The sequence below is a fragment of the Podarcis raffonei genome, chromosome 6, assembly GCF_027172205.1.
Source record: "Podarcis raffonei isolate rPodRaf1 chromosome 6, rPodRaf1.pri, whole genome shotgun sequence".
Classification (NCBI taxonomy): domain Eukaryota; kingdom Metazoa; phylum Chordata; class Lepidosauria; order Squamata; family Lacertidae; genus Podarcis; species Podarcis raffonei.
This window is the reverse complement of record NC_070607.1, coordinates 1,940,080-1,961,517: the sequence shown is the minus strand read 5'-3', so window position 1 is coordinate 1,961,517 and position 21,438 is coordinate 1,940,080. Positions and strand designations below refer to the sequence as shown.

At 45.3% G+C, this 21,438-nt stretch overlaps 1 protein-coding gene across 3 annotated transcripts in view; it reads left to right on the top strand.

Moving 5' to 3' along the window:
- Positions 1 to 5,112: 5,112 nt before the first annotated feature.
- Positions 5,113 to 21,438, top strand: part of SMG7 (SMG7 nonsense mediated mRNA decay factor) — a 75,065-nt gene continuing 58,739 nt past the window's right edge. Inside the window, exon 1 of one of the 3 annotated variants that reach the window (XM_053391099.1) lies at positions 5,113 to 5,449. In XM_053391099.1, the coding sequence (XP_053247074.1) occupies positions 5,421 to 5,449 (29 nt within the window). In that variant the 5' untranslated portion in view covers positions 5,113 to 5,420. The remainder of the gene's footprint in view (positions 5,450 to 21,438) is intronic. The other 2 variants (XM_053391103.1, XM_053391102.1) reach the window with 2 other exon arrangements.

The window sequence follows — 21,438 nt, the reverse complement described above, 5'->3', positions numbered from 1 at the left end:
CCTGCTCAGTCCAAGTGCTCACTGCTGATGGGCACTTCAATGACCCTGCTCTTCCTTCTGATGCCCATTTATCTTTAAACAGGACTTTGACCAGGCAGCTCTTCAAACTGAGAATAAGATTGGAAGAATAGAGACTCTGCTCTTACAGCCCTTTAAAAAGGCTTGTCATCTGTAAAGTATGGTACAGGACCACCCTGCAAAATGTAAATGGGAGTCATTATTATTCCCCTGGTGTGGAGGCAGGCTTCAAATTGGGACCAATCTCCATAGCAAAACAGAAGCTAAAGGGCTCTAAAACTATGCACTGTTGCTCAGTAAATTGCTACTGGGTCATAAAACACATTCCAGTGGGCATGGATCCCCATCTCACACTAGAGTGTAGACCGCTGGAGTTCAACTGGCGATAGAAACATTTAGAGTGCATTGATGGGGGAATTTTTATGGCACGATGTTCCAAAGTTCAGTGGCCCTGAGTTTACATTTTCTCTCATATATACTCACAGTCCTTCTGAAGATCTGACTTCAGGTAATGGAATAGCATATTTCAACATTTCAGAAATTCTGCCCTTTTTAGTGGCACAACTAAGTTCCAAAATCACAGCTGGAATTTAACTGGCTTTCTAAGGGTTTGAGAACAACTAGCAATAATAAACCTCTGTATTGATATTGCCCAAGTTCAGCAACTGATGCCTGATCAGCAAATTCTTATGCCATCTTATGAATTTTCACCAGAAGTAATTAAAGCTGTCTTCATACAGGATTATGCGATATTGTGTAAACCATAATAGAACTTTCTTTTTAATTACAGCTATATTAGGAATACAGAAGCAGTTGTAAAGCATGGAATGGGGGGGGGAATGTTAATTGTGTGCTAAACAATTGGTGTAATACACATGGCCATCTGGCCCCCTCCTTCTGCACCCGAGCCCAGGTCCTGATCATGCCACATACACCCCACAGCTATTTAGAGTGGGGGGGGGTGGACTTCCAGATTAGCACCGCACTTTGCTTAGCCCCGAGTAGAAAATGCTGCAGGCAAAGTGTGCCTTGGGTAGGCAGAGTTCTCCCTCCAATGGAGACTTAAATGTTAATTAGGAACAGACTGCTCCCTGCTGAAATGCAGCTATAGAGAAATGTGCACATATTGAATTTCCACCTGCCTCGGAGGAAGGTGTTATGTCTTGAAGTTCTCACCCTGGCCACCAGGGGTATTGTCCTGGTCACTGGCCACTCAGGTCCACGTCAGTTAATTTAGGCTGGAAACCCCAGGGTGTTCTTTTTACAATGTTGACAGCCGGCTGCCTATAAAAGTAGGCTGGCTGAGCTGTTCCGTTCAGTTCAGTTCCAGCTTACTCTAAAGAACCACTTGGAGAAATCTCTGTGTCGTCTGCCATCTCCACCCACTACTTAATAGAAGGGATGGCAACCCTAGTATGACTCTTCTTGTTCCATCTTATACATGCTTAGTCAGAATAAGGCTCCATCTGCACTATACATTGAAAGCAGTGTAAATGCTTAACAGTCATGGCTTCCCCCAAGAAATCCTGGGAAGGGTCATTTGCTAAGGATGCTGAGAGGCCCCCATACCCCTTACAGAAATCTGTTTCTGGGACATTGGGTATAGAAGGCCAGACCAAGCATCCCATCTCTTCTGGGAAGAGCTGAGCTATTTTGGTGACACTGTGGAAGCCGTACTATCACTTCCTCTTCTGACCATAAATGGAAAACCCTTTATAACCTTTCCAGGGTGTTTTTTCTTTTAAAAAAAAGAGCAATCCTGGTTACTTTGAAAAATGAGTGCAAAATCAAAGCATATAACTTTCACTCTGAGAACTAGATGAGGTGCTCCCCCACCCCTGAAAAATAAAATATGCCGCTGGTTAAGAAATGGGAACACTGAGGGAAGGAAAGGATGAGTGGAACACACTTGCCTAGATCTCTAACCTGTATTAAATTGATTGGCTCCAGAGAAGAAATTAATCTTTTAGTACAAAGCCTCTAACTGTGAGGAATACAGCGCTTGCTTCTTTCGGGTGGCTCTGTACATGGGACTGCAACTCATCTGATTTTATGGATATGCTTCTCATAGTTTTAGAGCCTGTGATTGTATTAACTACCTGAATAAGGTGCATATTTTCCAACATCGCATCAGATTAGCTTTTTGCAGAAACGACAACTTTCAAGAGCATTTAGACTATAAAAGGTAAAGGGACCCCTGACCGTTAAGTCCAGCTACGAACGACTCTGGGGATGCAGCACTCATCTCGCTTTAGTGGCCAAGGGAGCTGGCGTTTGTCCACAGACAGCTTCCTGGTCATGTAGCCAGCTTGACGAACCATAGCAGCGCACGGAAACACCATTTACCTTCTTGCTGAAGTGGTACCTATTTATCTACTTGCACTTTGACATGTTTTCGAACTGCTAGATTGGCAGAAGCAGGGACTGAGCAACGGGAGCTCACCCGTCGCGGGGATTCAAACCACTGACCTTCTGATCGGCAAGCCCCAAGAGGCTCAGTGGTTTAGACCACAGCACACACACACCCCAGACTATGTGGCACCCCAAAGACCTTTGGTTTCCTTTTAAAAATATGCATGGTTAAAACCTATGCCATTGTGCTCTATAAGTCTTTTTGACAGCACAGGACAGCCATATCCGCCTCTGGTATTCTGCTCATACTGCTGGCATTTTTAGTTTCAAGTGAGAGGCAATTACATCACGTAAAAGCTTCCTACATGCTTGATTTCCCCCTTCTAACATCAGCTTCGAGAGGGCTGGTGTAGACCATACTGCCAGTCAGTGTAGACAATATGGAGTTGGGTGGACCAATGGTCTGACTCAGTGTAAGGCAACATCCTGGATTCCTAACCACCATCACCATATGGGTAACTATTACCTCACTGATTATATCCTCTTCCCCAACGCGAGGATCCCAAAATGTGCACACATGCCTGTCTACCCAGAGTGACTTGCCCAAAGCCACACAACGAGTCTTTGGCAGAAGTGGGGGCTAAGCCAAGGTCTCTTTCATTTAAGTCCAGCTTCACATCCAATGTGATTTTTAGTCACATAGCTAAACTCACTCTAGCTCTCCCTTTTCACCATCTCTTTAATGAGCTTTGTGATTCATATTAAGTCAGGTATTCAGCCTTGTAGGCATGCTTAGTCTCACATGAGAAAGGGAAGATGACTCCCTTTTGCAATGAAGGATTTTGAAATGAGACACCGATCGCCTTTCAGTGTGAAATCACGCCCAGGGAAAGTGCGATATACCGGTAGCTTGTGTACCAAGGAGCTGCTCATGTCCCACATTAAAACTATGACACAGCAGAAAACATTTCCTGACTCAGAGAGAAATGTATTGAAGTTTTTTGTTGGTTTTTTTGCTTCTGGACGCTCTCTGCACTAATAAGAAGACATGAATCCAGAGCCATCTGTAGAGTTGTTGAGAATGCTGATTAAATTTAAGGCGTGTCATTAATATGTCATTTAATAATAAATTGATTTAAACCTGCAAATACTTAGTTGTTTTGCTTATTTAAAGGGTTTATAAACCACTTTTGAGGCCCATGATCTGCAAAGTGATTACAATACAGTATAAAGAAAGTAGAAATCCAAGTCCCAAACAATGCAGTGTATCAATAGAGACTGGCTTGCCTCTTGCCTGAGACTACCTAGTGAGTTCATGACACAGACAAGATCTAAATAGGGAACTGATTGATTTGTAGCTCAGCCTTCTAACCCTTATGCTCTGACAGTTTTTAGTATACCAGGCAGAGCTGGATGTTATAGGACATATGCTGGTAAGAACAAAATGGAATTGCCTGAGAGCCCACGAGGACTATCTTACTGATACAGTGATGAAGCCTGGCCTGGTTTCAAAAAACACTGGTCCACTGTGCAAGACCAAAGGGAGAGCCAGGAGGTCAGGTGGTGCCAGCAGGGCAGAGACTAAGATAATCCAGCAGGTCACAGGGTCAGAGCCAGAGAATCTGGCAGGTGGTGGTGCTGGGGTTTTGAGTAAAGGCGGAATTTGGCAATTTAGGAAAAGAGTTGTGGTGAAACCTGGCAGATTATGGGTGTGCAGCTTCCAGGGTCCACAAAAGAGCTTGGCAGGCTCTACAATTTACTGCCAATATTGGTTATCAACACCAAGAAAAACCAAACAGTTGCATTGTTTGGCGGCTCCAGAGTTGCATAGTGACATATATGAACCAACAGCCTCCAATTGTTAAATTGGGAACATTAAGATTCCAAGGCTTCTGAAACAGGCGGGCAAGGGAGATGCCCCAGCAACCTCTTGCTCAAAGGGCAGGAGACACTCTTAATCTCAGGGTCCTGGGTTCAAGGCCCAGGTTGGACCAAAGATTCCTGCCCTGCAGGGGGTCGGACTAGATGACCCTCATAGGCCCCTTCCAACTCAACAGTTCTACAGAATTTCCCAGAATTTCCCCTCAGATTCTCTTAAGATTTGCAGCAGCAACTGCCAGCACGTACAATCCTAGGGTTGGAAGGGTCCTGAGGGTCATCTAGTCTAACCCCCTGCAATGCAGGAATCTTTTGCGCCCCATGGGGCTCGAACCCGCGATCCTGCGGTGAAGAGTCCCTCCTGCGCTACCTGGTGATTCGATGAAGGGGGTGCGATCCTGCGCCCACGCTTGCTGCCAGCAATCCCCGTGGAAGCTCAGCGACACCTCTTGAGGGGGCCATCGGGGTCTCTCCCGCAGGCGGGAGGGCGGAGGCGAGCCCCTGGAAGGAGGCGGCAGCGGGCCAGGATCCCGCACGCGCACCCGCGGGCCAGGCCGGAGCAGCGCTTGCGGTTGCCATGGCGACGGCTCACGCCGCTGTTCGCGCACACCCCTCCTCCCCCCGCCACGCACCCTCCGTTGCCATGGCGCTGCCTCGACCAATAGGAAGGCGGGACGGGGGGCTGGCTGCCCCTCTTCCCCCCGCGCCGCCACTCCGGGCGCGAGGGCGAACGGGGAAGGCTTTCCGCGGCGCACTGGAGGCGGAAGTGGGCCGGCCCGAGCCTGGGCCGCGCCCGGAAGTGTGGGCTGAGGGCGAGAGGGTGCGGGGGTGCGGGGGGGGGGTAGGACTTGGCGGCGGAGCTGGCCCGACCCTCCTGGCAGCGCCTGTCTGCTGGGCCGCCCCGACGCGCGCGCGGGCGAGGCGTTTGCGGGCGTCTCGAGCGGGTCTCGCGAGAGTTCCCTCCCGGGCGGGAGGCGGAGAGCGGCGCCGTTTCCCCTCCCCTCGCCCCCTCCCCCTCCAGGAAGAGCCTGGGCCCGACGCGGGAAGATGGCGGCGGCCGGAGGCGGCGGCAGCGGCAGCGCGGGCTGCGGCGGCTCCCGGGCGGCAGGCGGGCCCGAGCTGTGAGACCCAAGGCAGGGCCGGCGTGAACGGGCGAGCGGCGGCGGCGGAGGATGAGCTTGCTTTGCGCTCAGTATCTCCGGTGAGGAGGGCGGCGGGTGACGCCGGGGGCTGGGCAGGGGGGCGAGGGGGCAGCTCCGGGCCTTCGTGAGGGGCCACGCTGCTGGCACCTCTTGGGAAGGGCGGGTGAGGTGCCTCCGCATCTTCCCCCAGGCGCGCTCCCCCGCCCGTGCACAGGCCCGGGGAGGCCGGCGTGCATGTGCCGGGGATGCTGTGCCACACAGGAGCCCTTTCGAAGGAGGGGGCGGAAGAACATGGCCTCTGGCCGAGGAGCTTTCCCCACATTGTGCCATCCCGCCTTTGGCCAGTCTCTGCGGCCAGGTGCCCGTGCAATAAAAAGGGCATGTAGGTTTGAAAAAGAAAGGAAAGGAAATCGTCTTGCCTGCCTATGTAATAGGTCTATATACAAGGTGAACATAATCACACACACACAATGTTAAGGGCATCTGCTTGGGATTTTTCCACAATGCCCTCCCGAAACGAAGATTCGGTTAGGAAAAGGTGAGAAGAGGGAGGTGGGCTCCTTACCACCTGCCTCCCTGTCCCGCCAGCCCCCCTGGTGTGCTTGCACCAGCTTCCCTCGCCTCCAGAGACATGCCAGGGAATGTGAGAGGAGTTTTAAAAAAGGCTTTCTGCATGGAAGAGCAGTTTTGGGGGTGGGAAGTGGGGTATCTATATATTAGGAGCAATTAAAAATGGTAAGGCGTCAAAGGAAAGGGTGTGGAATTAGGCTGCTGTATTATGGTGGAGGAACTGCTCTAGTGCTCTTTCTGAGAAGGGAGATTTGGTGAGAAATGAGAATGTGCAGGAGGGTGGTGATGTTTCATGGCTGATGGGAGAGGTGATGGTTGGATGAGCAAATGAGAAGACTGCATGGTTGAGAGGAATAGGCTGCTAAGGAAGTGAAGTAAGAGACCCTTGATCACTTAAAGCTGCTGTGTAGTGGCGGATAAGAAGCTGAGCATGACAACTTTGCTGCCATAGCTCTCTTGCCTTTCTGCATGAGTTCTGCAGTATTGGATAGGTGTGCCCCATTCATGCTAAACAGTCCTGCTTCTTTTGGCACCATCATTTGACCTCATGTGTAAAGCGAAGCCTGTAACTGCAATAGGTTAAGCATCTAGAGCTCCTCTGTGTAAGATGCTATAGCAAAATGAACAGCAGTCTGTCTGCTGGTAGCCTCAAATCCTCTTCTTGTAAGCTTGTAGTAGTACAGTGGTACCTCGGGTTACAGACACTTCAGGTTACAGACTCCACTAACCCAGAAATAGTACCTCGGGTTAAGAACTTTGCTTCAGGATGAGAACAGAAATCAGGATAAGAACAGTTTCAGGTTAAGAACGGACCTACAGAACGAATTAAGTCCTTAACCCGAGGTACCACTGTAAACATTTTAGCAGTTATGGGGGAGCAGATATGATAAGAGAGCAGAGATAATCCAGGAGGCATTTGTTGCTGTAAGGTGTGTATACTCTACTTTAAATCATGAAGTTGCAGAACATAACCATGGACAAAGAGTATGCGTCCCCTCAAGGTTTTCAGTCAGTTATGCTTCAAAGAATACATCCTTCTACCATCTTGATCAACTTTATATTAGTCTAGATGGTTTTAGAATGTGACCATTGCTAAATGCTTTTCATCTATTATAATATATGTAGGTCATATGGTTGCTCTGCATGATAACACATTAGATTGACACATCCTGGTGTCTTGTCCTAGCAGTGAAGATTGGCACAAACAAAAGTGTGCCTCCTTCCTTGTTTATAGCACAGAAGCACAGAAATGAGAGCTTTAAATGATTTTTTTTACCTTCAGAAAAAACAGGCAAAGGAAGCTGAGATATGGTTATCTGAATTGCGCAGGTGTCCTTAGTGAGCCTTCAGGATACAGCAGGATGCTCTTTTTTGCTCTTTATGTTGTAAAAGAAGCTGTCATCTGCTTTCTCCCAAAAGAAGTCTCTCTGAATAAAGGAAGACCTAGCCAGATACAGACCTGTGTCCACCCTTCCCTCCTCAGGGAAGTTGTTGGAACAGATGATAGCAAAGAGATTCCAGGTGTTATTTGATGCTGCATTCTTCCTTGATACCTTTTCAGTCTGCCTTCAGAAGTGGCCGTGGTAGATCTGTGCCTGGAGATCAGCATGGGAAGCACTGTCCTTGCTGACCTTCTTGGAGCTCATTGCAGCTTTGATACTGTGGACCTTGTCAGTCTCCAGCACCTGTTAGAGCATTTTGAGGTATGCTCTTCAGTGGTTTCATTCCTTGTAGTTTGAATGTACCAAGAGGGAGACCATTGGAGAGGCTTTTAGCCCCATGACAACTGCTGTGTTGCATTTCACAGGGCTCAGGGTTTTACTGCTGTTTAACATCTGTATGAAATCATTGTGCAAGTTCCTCCAGACTTTTGGAGTATCACCTTTGGGTGTCATCAGTACACTGATGCCCAGTTCTGTATCTTATTAAGTAAGTATCCAGGAGCTAACATTTCTCTTTTTAACCAGGTTTTGCAGCTGGGTTCAGAAAAAAATTATTGAGCCGATAAGCTGAATTCAGGCAAATCAGAGATAATGCTGGTGGGAAGCAGATTGCTGTAGTCCAGATATGGACTTTGGTCCTCCAGATGTGACTGAACTACAGCTTCCTTCAGACCCAGCAAGCATAGCCAGTGGCCAGGGATGATGGGAGTTGTAGTTCAACAACATTTGGAGTCCAAAGGTTCCCCTGGCTGTAGTCTGGGTTAGTATCAGTCCATCTGCTGCAGAATCTGCAATCACTTTTGAAGGGGAGAAACCTTGTCCAACAGGACCCCTACTTTTCAAATTTCCATGTTTGATTGATGTAATACACTTTATTCTGGACTTCATGTGTTTTGTTAAATGTCATATTGCATTATTTATGGTTTTATCTTTCCTTTGTAAGCCACTTAGTGAAAAATGTTGAAAAAGCAGCATATAAATATTTGAAGTAACTGCAGGGAATCCACTGACAGTTCCTTTCTGGATGCCCTTTTGGCCCTGACAGTGCATAGTTTCATAACCTGAAGGTGGCAATTTTGCTCTTGACACTTGCTTTGTCAGAAAATGGGCTGCAGAGTTCTATATCTGCTGAAGCTTCTGAACAGTCATCAATGGTAGCTCAGCATATGTGTTATGGACAACAGGCTCTCCATAAAGTGCTGAAAATGCTTTCTTTGCTCTAGATACCTTGTGTGTTTATGTTGCATCTGCTTATATTCCTAGAGAGGTTACATATTTAGATTCTGTGGTAACAATTCTGTTTGGATTGTACTTCATAAGCCCTTTATAGCAGTTCCAAAACATCTGGTTTTGTTTGTGTTTTCAAAAAATAATGGACTAATATCTCTTTCTTGGGGGAAGAATGAGGAGAAGATGAATTGGGACAGGACAAATATTCTAGGCCCTTTAAATCACCTCTGCTGCTGTGTGCAAAGTCAGCTGGAAACAGAACTAGCCGCTGCTGGATATGTCCACAATAAAGATCTGCTAAGAAATGGGTACAATTGGAGAAGTATGGCTTCTGCAGTGATTGGTGCCATTCCAATAATAGTTAGCCCCTATTAGTCATAGTGGTAAAGTTGTAGGGCAAACATGATTGCACATGCTACAATGAAAAGTGAAGTAGAGAACTATGTGAAATCATTTGTGGTAGTTGTAAGAGGCAAAGCAGAAGTAATGAGAAGGGAATGAAGAAGTAAGCCCCATTGAACATACTGTAGAGGATTTACTTCTAAGTTAACTTGCATAGGATAGCACTGTATTTTTAAAAAGAAGCCCAACATTCCTTCAGGCCCTGTGGACATTCACAACATAAACTAAACCAGTTTCCTATGAAATCCAAAATATATTTGTTTCCAAGGAATGAGAAGAATCCTTATCTGGCTAATGTGTCTTTAGTTCTGTCAATTATGCATCATAAGGGTTCGGGGGAGGGGGGAATGTCTTTGAAAACCTTGTTTGCTTCTCATGTTCACCTGTTGAGCAGAATTGGAAATTTCAGTTTACCACTACATTCATTATCAATGTGGGGTTGTCTTTGAGCCTGTTTCAAAGTGAAATCCAGTATTAATTCAGAACGTCAAGTAGTATCTACTGTATTTGAAGTCTAGTGAATGAAATTGAAACTGTATTACAGTTGATTTTTTAACATTTTTCAAAGTCTTCATTAATAGCCTAACAGGAGTTCCAAATTGTACCAACTCCCCATTGATGTGAAATTGCTATACCTTGTGAATCAAAGCTATTTTGATCTTACACTCTCTGTATTCACCTCAAGGTGACTTAACTTTGCACATGTAAATCTGCCAGTACAGTCATACCTTGGAAATTGAACGGAATCCGTTCCGGAAGTCTGTTCAACTCCCAAAACGTTTGGAAACCAAATCAAGACTTATGATTGGCTGCAGGAACCTCCTGCAGCCAGTTGGAAGCCCCATCAGACATTCGGCTCCCAAAAATAGTTTGTAAACCAAAACGGTCACTTCTGGGTTTGTGGCGTTCAAGAGCCAAAACGTTCAAGAACTAAGCTGTTTGAAAACCAAGGTACAACTGTATTTGAGTATCAGTTATTGACCTCCTAATCTAGGAAAAATCAAGAACCAGAAATGGGGAACATTGATCTGGGTTGTTTTACAAAATGTCTTCTGTTTCCAACATGTTTTCTGCACAGTATTTTATCTTTTAAAAGTATTTTCCTATAGAGTTGTGGGCGGGGGGGGGGGAGTAAATTGTACAGAAGGAAGAAAAAATAATTTTCTGTGGCTTTAACTTTGCACTATTCTCCTCCTCTAAGCCCTAGTTCAACTCTGAAGTAGTGCTTATGAACTTATCGGTCTGTACAGGGTTTGTTCCTACTGAGATGTTTGGCCTATAAAACAGATCAGATTAGATTAAAACACAAAATAGGACTTCGTTTAAACTGTAAAAGAAATTGAAAAGAAAATTTATGGAACTGGGGCAGGGGGGAGGGAAGGCAAGGATTCGGAGAATCCCATTTTATGGATTTGATAATGTTTTTGTGTATACTTTTCTTTCTTTCATTGTTTGTTTTTATTTTTGTTACTTTTGTTGAAAATAAAAATAAACTGTAAAAGAAATTATATTTTGGGGAGAAAGTAAAATTCTTAAAACATTAATATATGCTATTGATGATGTGCTTGGTTTAGAATTCATGGGGTAAAATTTCAAGTTTGACATAGGTTTCAAACTGTACCAACCTATGTTACCCGGAAGTCACTGTTGCCATAGCCCTGGGGTTGGAAATCTGTTTGTCTTTGGGTATTTTGGAAATGTATCAAGTGCTGGAAGGCTTGATGAATATCGAGATTGGTATTATAATTAGATAAATCTTGGATAAATACTGTAGATTCCCTGACTATTGTCTGGGCTTAATGGAGTTGGAGTCCAGTGTCTGCAGGGCCACAGGTTCCCTACCTCTGCTTTAGTCTTTGCACAAATTCAGTTTTTAAAAATCAAGTAAAGGCGTATCAGTTAATTGAATAGTCTTTTGTCCTTACCTTGCTCAGTGACGGTGGTTTTAATCTTTCTCCTCTTAGGGAACTCTTTTTCATTGATTTGTCTTCCAAATAACCTGTGTGGGGTAGAAGATTATTCTGAGACATGCTCTTGGGTTAGTCATTTCATACAGAACATGAGCCTCATCTTTGTCCAGTGCATCTGGAACACTTGCTGTTTGACAAGCTGTCTTTTGGGGAAGTTGGACTTCTATTACTGCTATTAAGTGAGAAGAATCCCTGATAAGCTTCACCTTGGGGTTCAAAGAATAGAGTTTGAAAACCAGTGTTTTATCCTTCTGTTTTCTTTCAGATCTCTTTTGGTAATGCCCCGTCATCACCTTCCCTGAGAGCTGCAACTACTCAGCATTTCTTTCCTCTCCCGCTTTTTTAGACTTCTGGCCCGCTGTGTTTTTGCATTCTTATTCATACTAGAATCATAGAATCATAGAATCATAGAGTTGGAAGAGTCCACAAGGGCCGTCGAGTCCAACCCCCTGCCAAGCAGGAAACACCATCAGAGCACTCCTGACATATGGTTGTCAAGCCTCTGCTTAAAGACCTCCAAAGAAGGAGACTCCACCACACTCCTTGGCAGCAAATTCCACTGTCAAACAGCTCTTACTGTCAGGAAGTTCTTCCTAATGTTTAGGTGGAATCTTCTTTCTTGTAGTTTGGATCCATTGCTCCGTGTCCGCTTCTCTGGAGCAGCAGAAAACAACCTTTCTCCCTCCTCTAGGTGACATCCTTTTATATATTTGAACATGGCTATCATATCACCCCTTAACCTCCTCTTCTCCAGGCTAAACATGCCCAGCTCCCTTAGCCGTTCCTCATAAGGCATCGTTTCCAGGCCTTTGACCATTTTGGTTGCCCTCCTCTGGACACGTTCCAGTTTGTCAGTGTTCTTCCTGAACTGTGGTGCCCAGAACTGGACACAGTACTCCAGGTGAGGTCTGACCAGAGCAGAATACAGTGGCACTATTACTTCCCTTGATCTAGATGCTATACTCCTATTGATGCAGCCCAGAATTGTATTGGCTTTCTTAGCTGCCGCGTCACACTGTTGGCTCATGTCAAGTTTGTGGTCAACCAAGACTCCTAGATCCTTTTCACATGTAGTGCTCTCAAGCCAGGTGTCACCCATCTTGAATTTGTGCCTCTCATTTTTTTTGCCCAAGTGCAATACTTTACATTTCTCCCTGTTAAAATTCATCTTGTTTGTTTTGGCCCAGTTCTCTAATCTGTCAAGGTCGTTTTGAAGTGTGATCCTGTCCTCTGGGGTGTTAGCCACCCCTCCCAGTTTGGTGTCATCTGCAAATTTGATCAGGATGCCGTTGAGTCCATCATCCAAGTCGTTGATAAAGATGTTGAAGAAGACCGGGCCCAAGACAGAACCCTGTGGCACCCCACTAGTCACTCTTCTCCAGGATGAAGAGGAACCATTGATGAGCACCCTTTGGGTTCGGTCAGTCAGCCAGTTACAAATCCACTGAGTGGTAGCATTATCAAGACCGCATTTTACCAGCTTCTTTACAAGAATATCATGGGGCACCTTGTCAAATGCCTTGCTGAAATCAAGGTAGGCTACATCCACTGCGTTCCCTTCATCTACCAGGCTTGTAATTCTGTCAAAAAATGAGATCAGGTTAGTCTGACATGACTTATTTTTCAGAAATCCATGCTGACTATTGGTGATCACAGCATTCCTTTCTAGGTGCTCACAGACTGTTTGCTTAATGATCTGCTCCAGAATCTTCCCTGGTATTGATGTCAGACTGACTGGGCGGTAATTATTTGGGTCCTCTCTTTTCCCCTTTTTGAAAATAGGGACAACATTTGCCCTCCTCCAGTCTGCCGGGACTTCGCCTGTTCTCCAGGAATTCTCAAAGATGACTGCCAGTGGTTCTGAGATCACATCTGCCAGTTCTTTTAATACTCTTGGATGCAGTTCATCTGGCCCTGGAGACTTGAATACATCTAAACTAGCCAAGTATTCTTGTACTATCTCCTTAGTTATTCTGGGCTGTGTTTCCTCTGCTGAATCATTTGCTCCAAATTCTTCAGGTCGGGCATTGTTTTCTTTATCGGAGAAGACTGAGGCAAAGAAGGCATTGAGGAGTTCAGCCCTTTCTGTGTCCCCTGTTTGCATTTCACCATCTTCTCCTCTGAGTGACCCCACTGTTTCTTTGTTCTTCCTTTTGCTACAAACATACCCATAAAAGCCTTTTTTGTTGCTTTTAACCTCTCTAGCAAGCCTGAGTTCATTCTGTGCTTTAGCTTTTCTGACTTTGTGTCTACACGTGCTGGCTATTTGTTTGAATTCCTCTTTGGTGGTTTCCCCCCTTTTTCATTTTTTGTACACATCCTTTTTTAATCTTAACTCAGTTAAAAGTTCTTTAGATAGCCACCCTGGCTTCTTTAGGCACCTTCCATGTTTCCGTCTCATTGGTATTGCCTGAAGTTGTGCTTTTACTATCTCCCTCTTAACAAACTCCCAGCCATCATAAACTCCCTTTCCTTTTAGTATTACTGTCCATGGGATCTCACCCAGCACTTCCCAAAGTTTTATGAAGTCGGCTTTCTTAAAGTCAAGAAATTGAGTCCTAGCATGCTTGGCTGCTCCTTTCCGCTGTATAGTAAACTTCAGAAGAGCATGATCACTCGCGCCTAATGATCCTTCCACTTCTACCCCACTAACCAGGTCATCAACATTGGTTAGGACCAGATCTAAAATGGCTGTTCCTCTTGTTGCTTCTCCCACTTTCTGGACAATGAAGTTGTCTGCAAGGCCAGTGAGGAATCTGTTTGACCTTATGCTGTTGGCTGAGTTTGACATCCAACAAATATCCGGGTAATTGAAGTCCCCCATTACTACTGTCTCCTTCCTTTTGCATGCTTGGCCATCTGTTCCAGGAAGGCATCATCTATGTCCTCCGTTTGGCTTGGGGATCTATAGTAAACTCCCACAATGAGGTCACTGTTATTCTTCTCTCCCTTAATTTTGACCCAAATGCTCTCACTTTGGCTTTGAGGTTCTAAATCTTGGATCTCTTCACAGGTATACACATCCCTGACATATAACGCCACTCCTCCTCCTTTCTTGTCTGGTTTGTTTCTCTGAAATAGATTGTATCCCTCCATTATTACATTCCAATCGTGGGACTTATCCCACCAGGTTTCAGTGATGCCTATTATGTCATATTTAGTTTGCTGTACCAAGAGCTCAAGCTCATCTTGTTTATTTCCCATGCTTTGCGCATTAGTGTACAGACATTGAAGTCCATTAATCATTCCCCCATGTCCCTTATTTAAGGATTTTTTCCTCCCACTACTAGGTCTGCGTGCTGTTTGCTCCATTCGGTCTATGACATTTGGATGATCATCTTCATCAATTGATAGACTCCTACCTTCAGGAGCACTGTCTCCCTCCCCCACATTAGTCAGTTTAAAGCCTTCCTCATGAGGTTTCTGAGATTTTTTGCAAAAACATTCCTCCCAACCGTTGTGAGGTGCAGCCCATCGCTTGCCAGAAGTCCATCTTCAAGAAACTGCAGTCCGTGATCTAAGAATCCAAACCGTTCCTGTTTACACCATTTGCGAAGCCAGTTGTTCACTTCCACTATTTTTCCCTCTCTCCCTGGGCCACGTCGTTCAACTGGGAGGACAGATGAGATGACAATTTGTGCATTTAATTGCTTCAATTTCCTGCCCAGAGCCTCGTAATCTCTTTTGATCTTCTGGAGGCTATTGCTTGCAGTGTCATTGGTTCCCACATGAACCAAGAGGAAGGGGTATTTGTCAGTGGGTTTTATGATTCCTTGCAGTCGTTCAGTTACATCTTGGATCTTAGCCCCGGGGAGACAGCACACTTCCCGAGACATCTTGTCAGGCCCACAGATCACTGCTTCTGTTCCCCTCAGTAGGGAATCCCCTATCACCACTACACGCCTCCTCTTAGGTCTGGTCGGGGTTCTTCCGTGAGCTGTCCGTTCCAAGGTCGCCTGCACATTCCCTGAGGGCTGACTTTGCTGCTCGTCTTCATATACCTGATCGACTGTAATGAGGGAGAGATCCTCAAATGGAGTCTGCTCTTCGTCTTCCATGCTAGGGGAGAGGACCTCAAAGCGATTGTGTATTTCTAAACAATCAGAGCGAACCCTGGGCCTCCTACTTCTTTGAGTCATGTTTCTCCATATATTTGGCTCCTGTGTTGGTGAACTAGCCTCCTTCTCAGGGGAGTCCCCTGTCTCCTCCTTGGTGGAGATGGTGTGCTCTGTTGCTTCCAAGAAGAGCTCCAGCTCTCTAATTCTTTGGAGCGTAGCTACACGTTCCTCCAGTTGCTGGACTTTGTCTTTTAAGAGGGCAATCAACATGCAATTGCTGCAGGTGAAGCTGCCTGCAACCTTTGGCAAGATGGCAAACATTGCGCAGGAACCACAGGCGACTGCAGCTGTTCCCTCACCCTCCATCTTGAGAACGTGTCGTTGGGGGTGACTACAGCGGTCCTCCATCATAAAAAGCGTGAAGACAGGACAAATAAATCCCCCCCCAAAAAAACCTAGGTCTCCCCCAACAAATGTTTAAGACTAGCTCCCCTAAAGTTCTGTTGTCAAAGAAAGCTGGAGAATAACAGCAATGGTAGTATTTGCTTAGTTGTGCCAGTTTTGACATAACTAGCTAATCTTTTTCCTTGATCCAGATAGCCAGGCATGCTACTTTCTAAATCAGGAGTAGCCAAAATGATGTTCTTTGTGTGCCATTGGACTACAATTCTCATCACCCCTGTCCATTGGCCATGCTGGCTTAGACTCTTGGGAGCTGGAGTTCAACAACATTTGAAGGGCACTCTGCGGAAACACCTCTTGTTCTAAGTTATATGGTATACATGGTAATAACAGTCTGGATTCTTGGACTACATTAACACCTTATAACTACAGTCTGTTTTACAATCTCCTGCTACAGCTTGGATGCAGTCTGACTTTGGTGGTAACTATTGTTGCAGAGTAATTATCAGAGGGAGTTTCACAAAGTGCACCCTTTTGAGAACTCGAGGATCTATCTACACAGTCCTATCCCAACAAATTACTTTTTTGGCTTTCTTTGCCAGTGCATGCTTTATGGGACTGTTTCAGGGAGATGAGAAAAATGGGGGTGTCTTGTAGCTTCCATAGATTGATTGCTGTAGATCTGACAGACATGGCTTTCTGCCAGTTTTGTCTCTTCCTGAGTTCAAGACCAGTAGTCAAAGAGTCCTGAAGCTTTAGAAAAGGTTCACTGTGAATTGAAGGCCTCATAGCATGTTGGCTATCCCCAGGCATTTGGTATAGGAAGTTGGTTCTAATTAATAGGGGACTGCTGCAGATTGTGGAAGTTCTGTGGCGGAGTCCTGCTGCTATCCCAGTGGTCTTCAGAAGGTGGTTGTGCAGTATTTTCCTTGATAAGATTTTACCCCGAAATATGAATTTTTAAAATATCAAAAAGCACACTATTCTTTGAGAAAGGGTATTGTGGTTGTAGATTAGTTACATACATTTTTTTTGTCTTTTATTACATCTTACCAACTTGGTTGATCATTGAGCCTCTCATTTGGCTTACTTTAGGTTGGAAGCATAAATTAGATAAAGGTGGAAAGTACGGCATTGATCGAATGACTATAGTACCAGAATCATATACCTTCTACTAGAAATTCAAGTATTGGAGTGTTGATTTTAAAATGTTGCCAGCAATGGTAGCGTAAAACATTTCTTCTGGCAAAGAAATTATCTGCTTCTTATTCTCCTCTTCTAGTACTTCAGAAAAAGCTTCCATGCAGATTTGTGCTTCACCTACCTCCCCTATTTCAGTCTGCCCATGAAATTACAAGAGTTCTTGCACTCTACTGGTTCCCTTTTCTTCACTGGGACTCGTATTGTCAGAATTCATACACTATGTATTCAGCCTCACTAATTAAGGGAAACTGGAAAATTAAGTGTGCTTTGCATGCATAATTGTACTAAACATCTAGTTGTGTGTCTGTTACATGAAATATTTTTGATTGTGTGTTTTCTAGTCTTTGAATGTCCCCTGTGCAAATTGTGGTGTTAGCCATAACCAGTGGCTGAGAGCTATTTGCTTGTGTTTACGTTGTGGCCATACAGTGGTACTTCCGGTTGCGGACGGGATCTGTTCCGGAGGTCTGGTCGGATCCAGAGGTTTCCATAACTTGAGGACTGCTTCTGTGCATGTGCATGTGGCGAAACCCTGTAAAATACTTCCAGGTTTGCCGCACGTACGTCCCGAAGTTTACGTAACCAGAGGGTTATGTAAATGGAGGTTCGATTGTAATAAACATAGGTCTGTAGTTCCTGGAAGCCACTTTCATGCGGGAAACTGAAGGATCCATGGTGGATTGCAGGGCTGTGCACTTAAGCCCCTGTCCCCAGGCATGGCTGGAAGGACTGTGGGAGAAGAGTCACCTATTCCTGCCCAGTGCTCCTCCCCCGGAAGTCATGCCTGCCAGCCGGCCGCTTACCAGTTGCAAAATTCTAGCTGTGATTCCCAGACCTCTATTCACTGCTGAATGCATAGATCAGACTTCAGTTCTCTTCATACATGGCACTTTTCAGGATGAAGATTTGCATTGTGTGCTCTTGTGCTGTTGACCATGTGCTGATTCTTGCAGACTGTGTATCAGGGTGGATTTGATTTAAATCAAATTGATTTAGATCACAATTTAAATCACTAGTCAGTAAGACTCATTTTAAATCATTTTTTTACAGAAAGACTCATTCTTGCTGGTATAATCTTAATATTTACAACCAGATGAAGGTTTCATTTTTGAAATAATAAATTTTCAGAGTAGTTTTTACAGTTACAAAGTTAAGGCCAGTCTTGGGATGAGGGCAGGTAAAAGGTGAGCAGGACAAAACAGCGTCCATCTAAACAGTGAGGCACAGCAGCAGCAGAACCAATGCCACATCCAGAGTATCATCACTCATACCAGCCAGAGTGGCATGCAGGCCTAGAGCTGGCACCACGATCAGCTCCTGGGCTGCCTCAGTCCCAGAACACCCCATTAAGCAGGTGAGATGGGGAGCTCATGTGAGCAGAGGGACACTTCTACTAATTTCAGCCTATTCTTCCAGACAAAGGGGAGTGGACTGTAGCCTACATTTTGCTGTGGAAGCAGTCTCAATCTTTCATGAGTAGGTGCTTCTGTAAAGAAGTGTAATATGTGAGCTCAGTGGCATTGCATGTGTTGCTAGCGCCTGGGGCAAGGCAGTAATTGTGCCACCTAACCTCATTGTGGATGTTGCGTGGGAGGCAGCAGGTGCACTTCACTCTCTGTATCCCTGTGCCAGCCCCTCCTCACGGTGGTCGTCTACCAGTTTCCGTGTGCAAGCTCCCAGTAGGAGTGATGTCTGGCGCTCTTTGGTGGGCTTGGTGGCGCCCCAGCAGTGCCAGAGCCGCAGCGGCTACCAGTCTAGAAGGAGGGCGGCAGAGAGCAGGCTGAGGCACCATGTGTAGCCCTTCCTTGTCTGCCTCTCCTTGACTTGCAGCACGAGCGTGGGCACCAGCAAGTCCAGGGCCAAGCAGACAGCTGTCCTCTCCATGCTCCTGCCATGAGGCGTGCGGCTCGTCCAAGGACATCACCCCACTGGGCATCCCTTTGCTGGCCACAAGGAGGAGGATGCACCCCCACAACCCTGAAGGCCCGACCTGGGTGTAGCTCACCTTCCCATGGCTCTGGAAGATGGCAGCCATGCTGCCCCAGCAAGGGAGCCTGTCATGGGGGCACTGCTTTGAGCCCCATCAGAATTCAGCGCTTGGAGCCATCGCCCCCCCCTCACATTGTCATGCTATGCCACTTTGTGAGCTAGGTAGGTAAAGGACCCCTGGACAGTTAAGCACGGAAACACTGTTTACCTTCCTACCGCAGTGGTACCTATTTATCTATTTGCACTGGTAGGCTTTCAAACTGCTAGGTTGGCAGGAGCTGGGACAGAGCAATGGGAAATCACCCCATCGCATGGATTCATACCACTTACCTTCCGATTGGCAAGTCCAAGAGACTCAGTGGTTTAGAGCACAGCAAAGTCAGTGGGATTGGTTTGCCTGCAAACTTTATATTGGTCCTAAATGTATTTCTGTAGTCTTCAAACATTTGAACCAATGTAACCATAAAAGATAAACAGATCTGTCTTATAGATAGGTAACTTTTTGAAGATATGCTTTCTGCAGTAAAACTTGTATCAGCTTTTCTGAAGATACTGTTTCCTCACATTTCTTTAGCTTTCTTAATGTTTCTTCAAATATATAGTGGTACCTTGGTTGTCGAACGGCTTAATTGTTGAACAAATTGACTCCCAAACGCCGCAAACACGGAAGTGAGTGTTCTGGTTTGTGAACGTTTTTTGGAAGCCAACCATCCGACGTGGCTTCTGCAGCTTCTGATTGAGTGCAGGAAGCTCCTGCAGCCAATCGGAAGCCGCACCTTGGTTTTCGAACCGTTCCAGGAGTCGAACAGACTTCCGGAATGAATTAAGTTCACCAACCAAGGTACCACTGTATTTCTTTCATCTTTGAAGAAATTTTCTCATTGTAGCTTCTGTTCTCTCATGCAGGGTGTTCTTTCTTGCTTGTGAAGGCAACTCATTGGCAAGACCTCACTGTGTGGGAGAACATAAGAATGCAATCCCATTCTCTTCCTCTCTCCTGCAGCATCTCTAGGGTTGGGAATCTGAGGCATAACAGCCATTGGTACGACACATATATAAAATGACTTGCAAGCTATCTTTTTAGGCATAGCTTACTCAAGGCAGCGTACTCAGCATAAAAACACAATATAAAAAATTTACAATAGCAGCACTATTAACAATATCTTAAAACACAGGCCAAATAATTTGCTTTTTCACATTATCATGTGTAAATGTTCTTAACGTGTGCACCAATCCATTGATGAATGTGTGTGCTTGTTTATCTAAATTAATAAATATATATTGTTCACCTTTAATGACAGTTTCCAGAGCTGTTTTACAAGCATAATATGAAATGGTGATAAAACGGCCAAGTCAAACAATATTGTTTGTGTTAGCATGTCAGCCTAGGCAGGTGTGGTACTGTTGTGGTAGTGCTCAGAGCAAATAGGCTGGTGCATACGGTCAGGTTATTTAAATGTGATGTTCTACATGTAAGCTCTTTAGCTGTACTCATTGTTTGTTTCAGACCTTTACTTAGGTCATACTTTGTAAAATGGCTGATCTTAGTGTGGACCATTCACAAAGCAGGGTTGCTTCCACTGGGAGCCATCTTTTATTTCAAACTAGCAGAATGCCTAGCATTGTAGCGTGAAGGGCAAACCTATTTACTACAAGGACCCCTAGTTGCCTGCAAACTCATTGCAACACTGGAAACTGTTATAAACTAGATCAGACTGCTTGTCTCTCTATCTCAGTATTGCCTACTCTGACTGGCAGTGGTTTTCCAGAGTCATATGTAGACGTTTTTCCATCACCATCTGCCTAGTCTCTTTTTTAAAAAAAACAAACAAACCCAAAAACAAGCTGTCTCAGAAATTGAGGCTGGGACCTTCTGCATCCAGAGTGTCCCACATTCTGGACAGGTGTTGATGCATTGCTTGCAAAGTTAAGCCTTCCTACCCATTTGGCATGCCAGTTTAGTTTATTTGTGCATTATGAAGAAGCATAGAACCTTTTCAAAGCATGGACCATTGAGGACTTGCTCCCTTTGACCCCTAAGGAGCTGTTGGTTTTCTTGAACTAGACGAGTGACTGTAGGGAGCCCTTTTTAGTCTTGCACCTACTATTCTAAATGATCATCTCACACAGATTCTCCATTGGACAATTGTGAGATCTTGTCAGTTAAAGTAATTTTAATGTGGGAGAAACTGCTAAAGGGAAGAGCAGGAATTGAAAGGTGCATACGTTGGGGGTGAAAGGACCAGCTGCCAGGAAGCAGGCCCTGAGACAGGAGCCTTGACAGCAGGTGTTAGAGCGTCAAGGTTATGACTATTTTTAGGGGAAAGTATACAAACATAGCATGGCATGGCAGTCTGTTTGTTTTGAAACCGCCTTTGCAAAAGCTATATGTAAAATATAGATTGCATTTGATGAACCAAAGCAATATTTAGACCTTACCAGAATAACTCAAATGTATCTGAAATCTTTGTTTTTATACATTGGTTAAAACATAACTGCATTTTTTATCTACAACAAAATGTTTTCTCTAAACACAGGACAAAGAGAAGATGGGATGAGGATGAGAGCCAGTGTGGTGTAGTGGTTAAGAGCGGTAGTCTCGTAATCTGGGGAACCGGGTTCGCGTCTCCGCTCCTCCACATGCAGCTGCTGGGAGACCTTGGGCCAGTCACACTTTGAAGTCTCTCAGCCCCACTCACCTCACAGAGTGTTTGTTGTGGGGGAGGAAGGGAAAGGAGAATGTTAGCCGCTTTGAGACTCCTTCGGGTAGTGATAAAGCAGG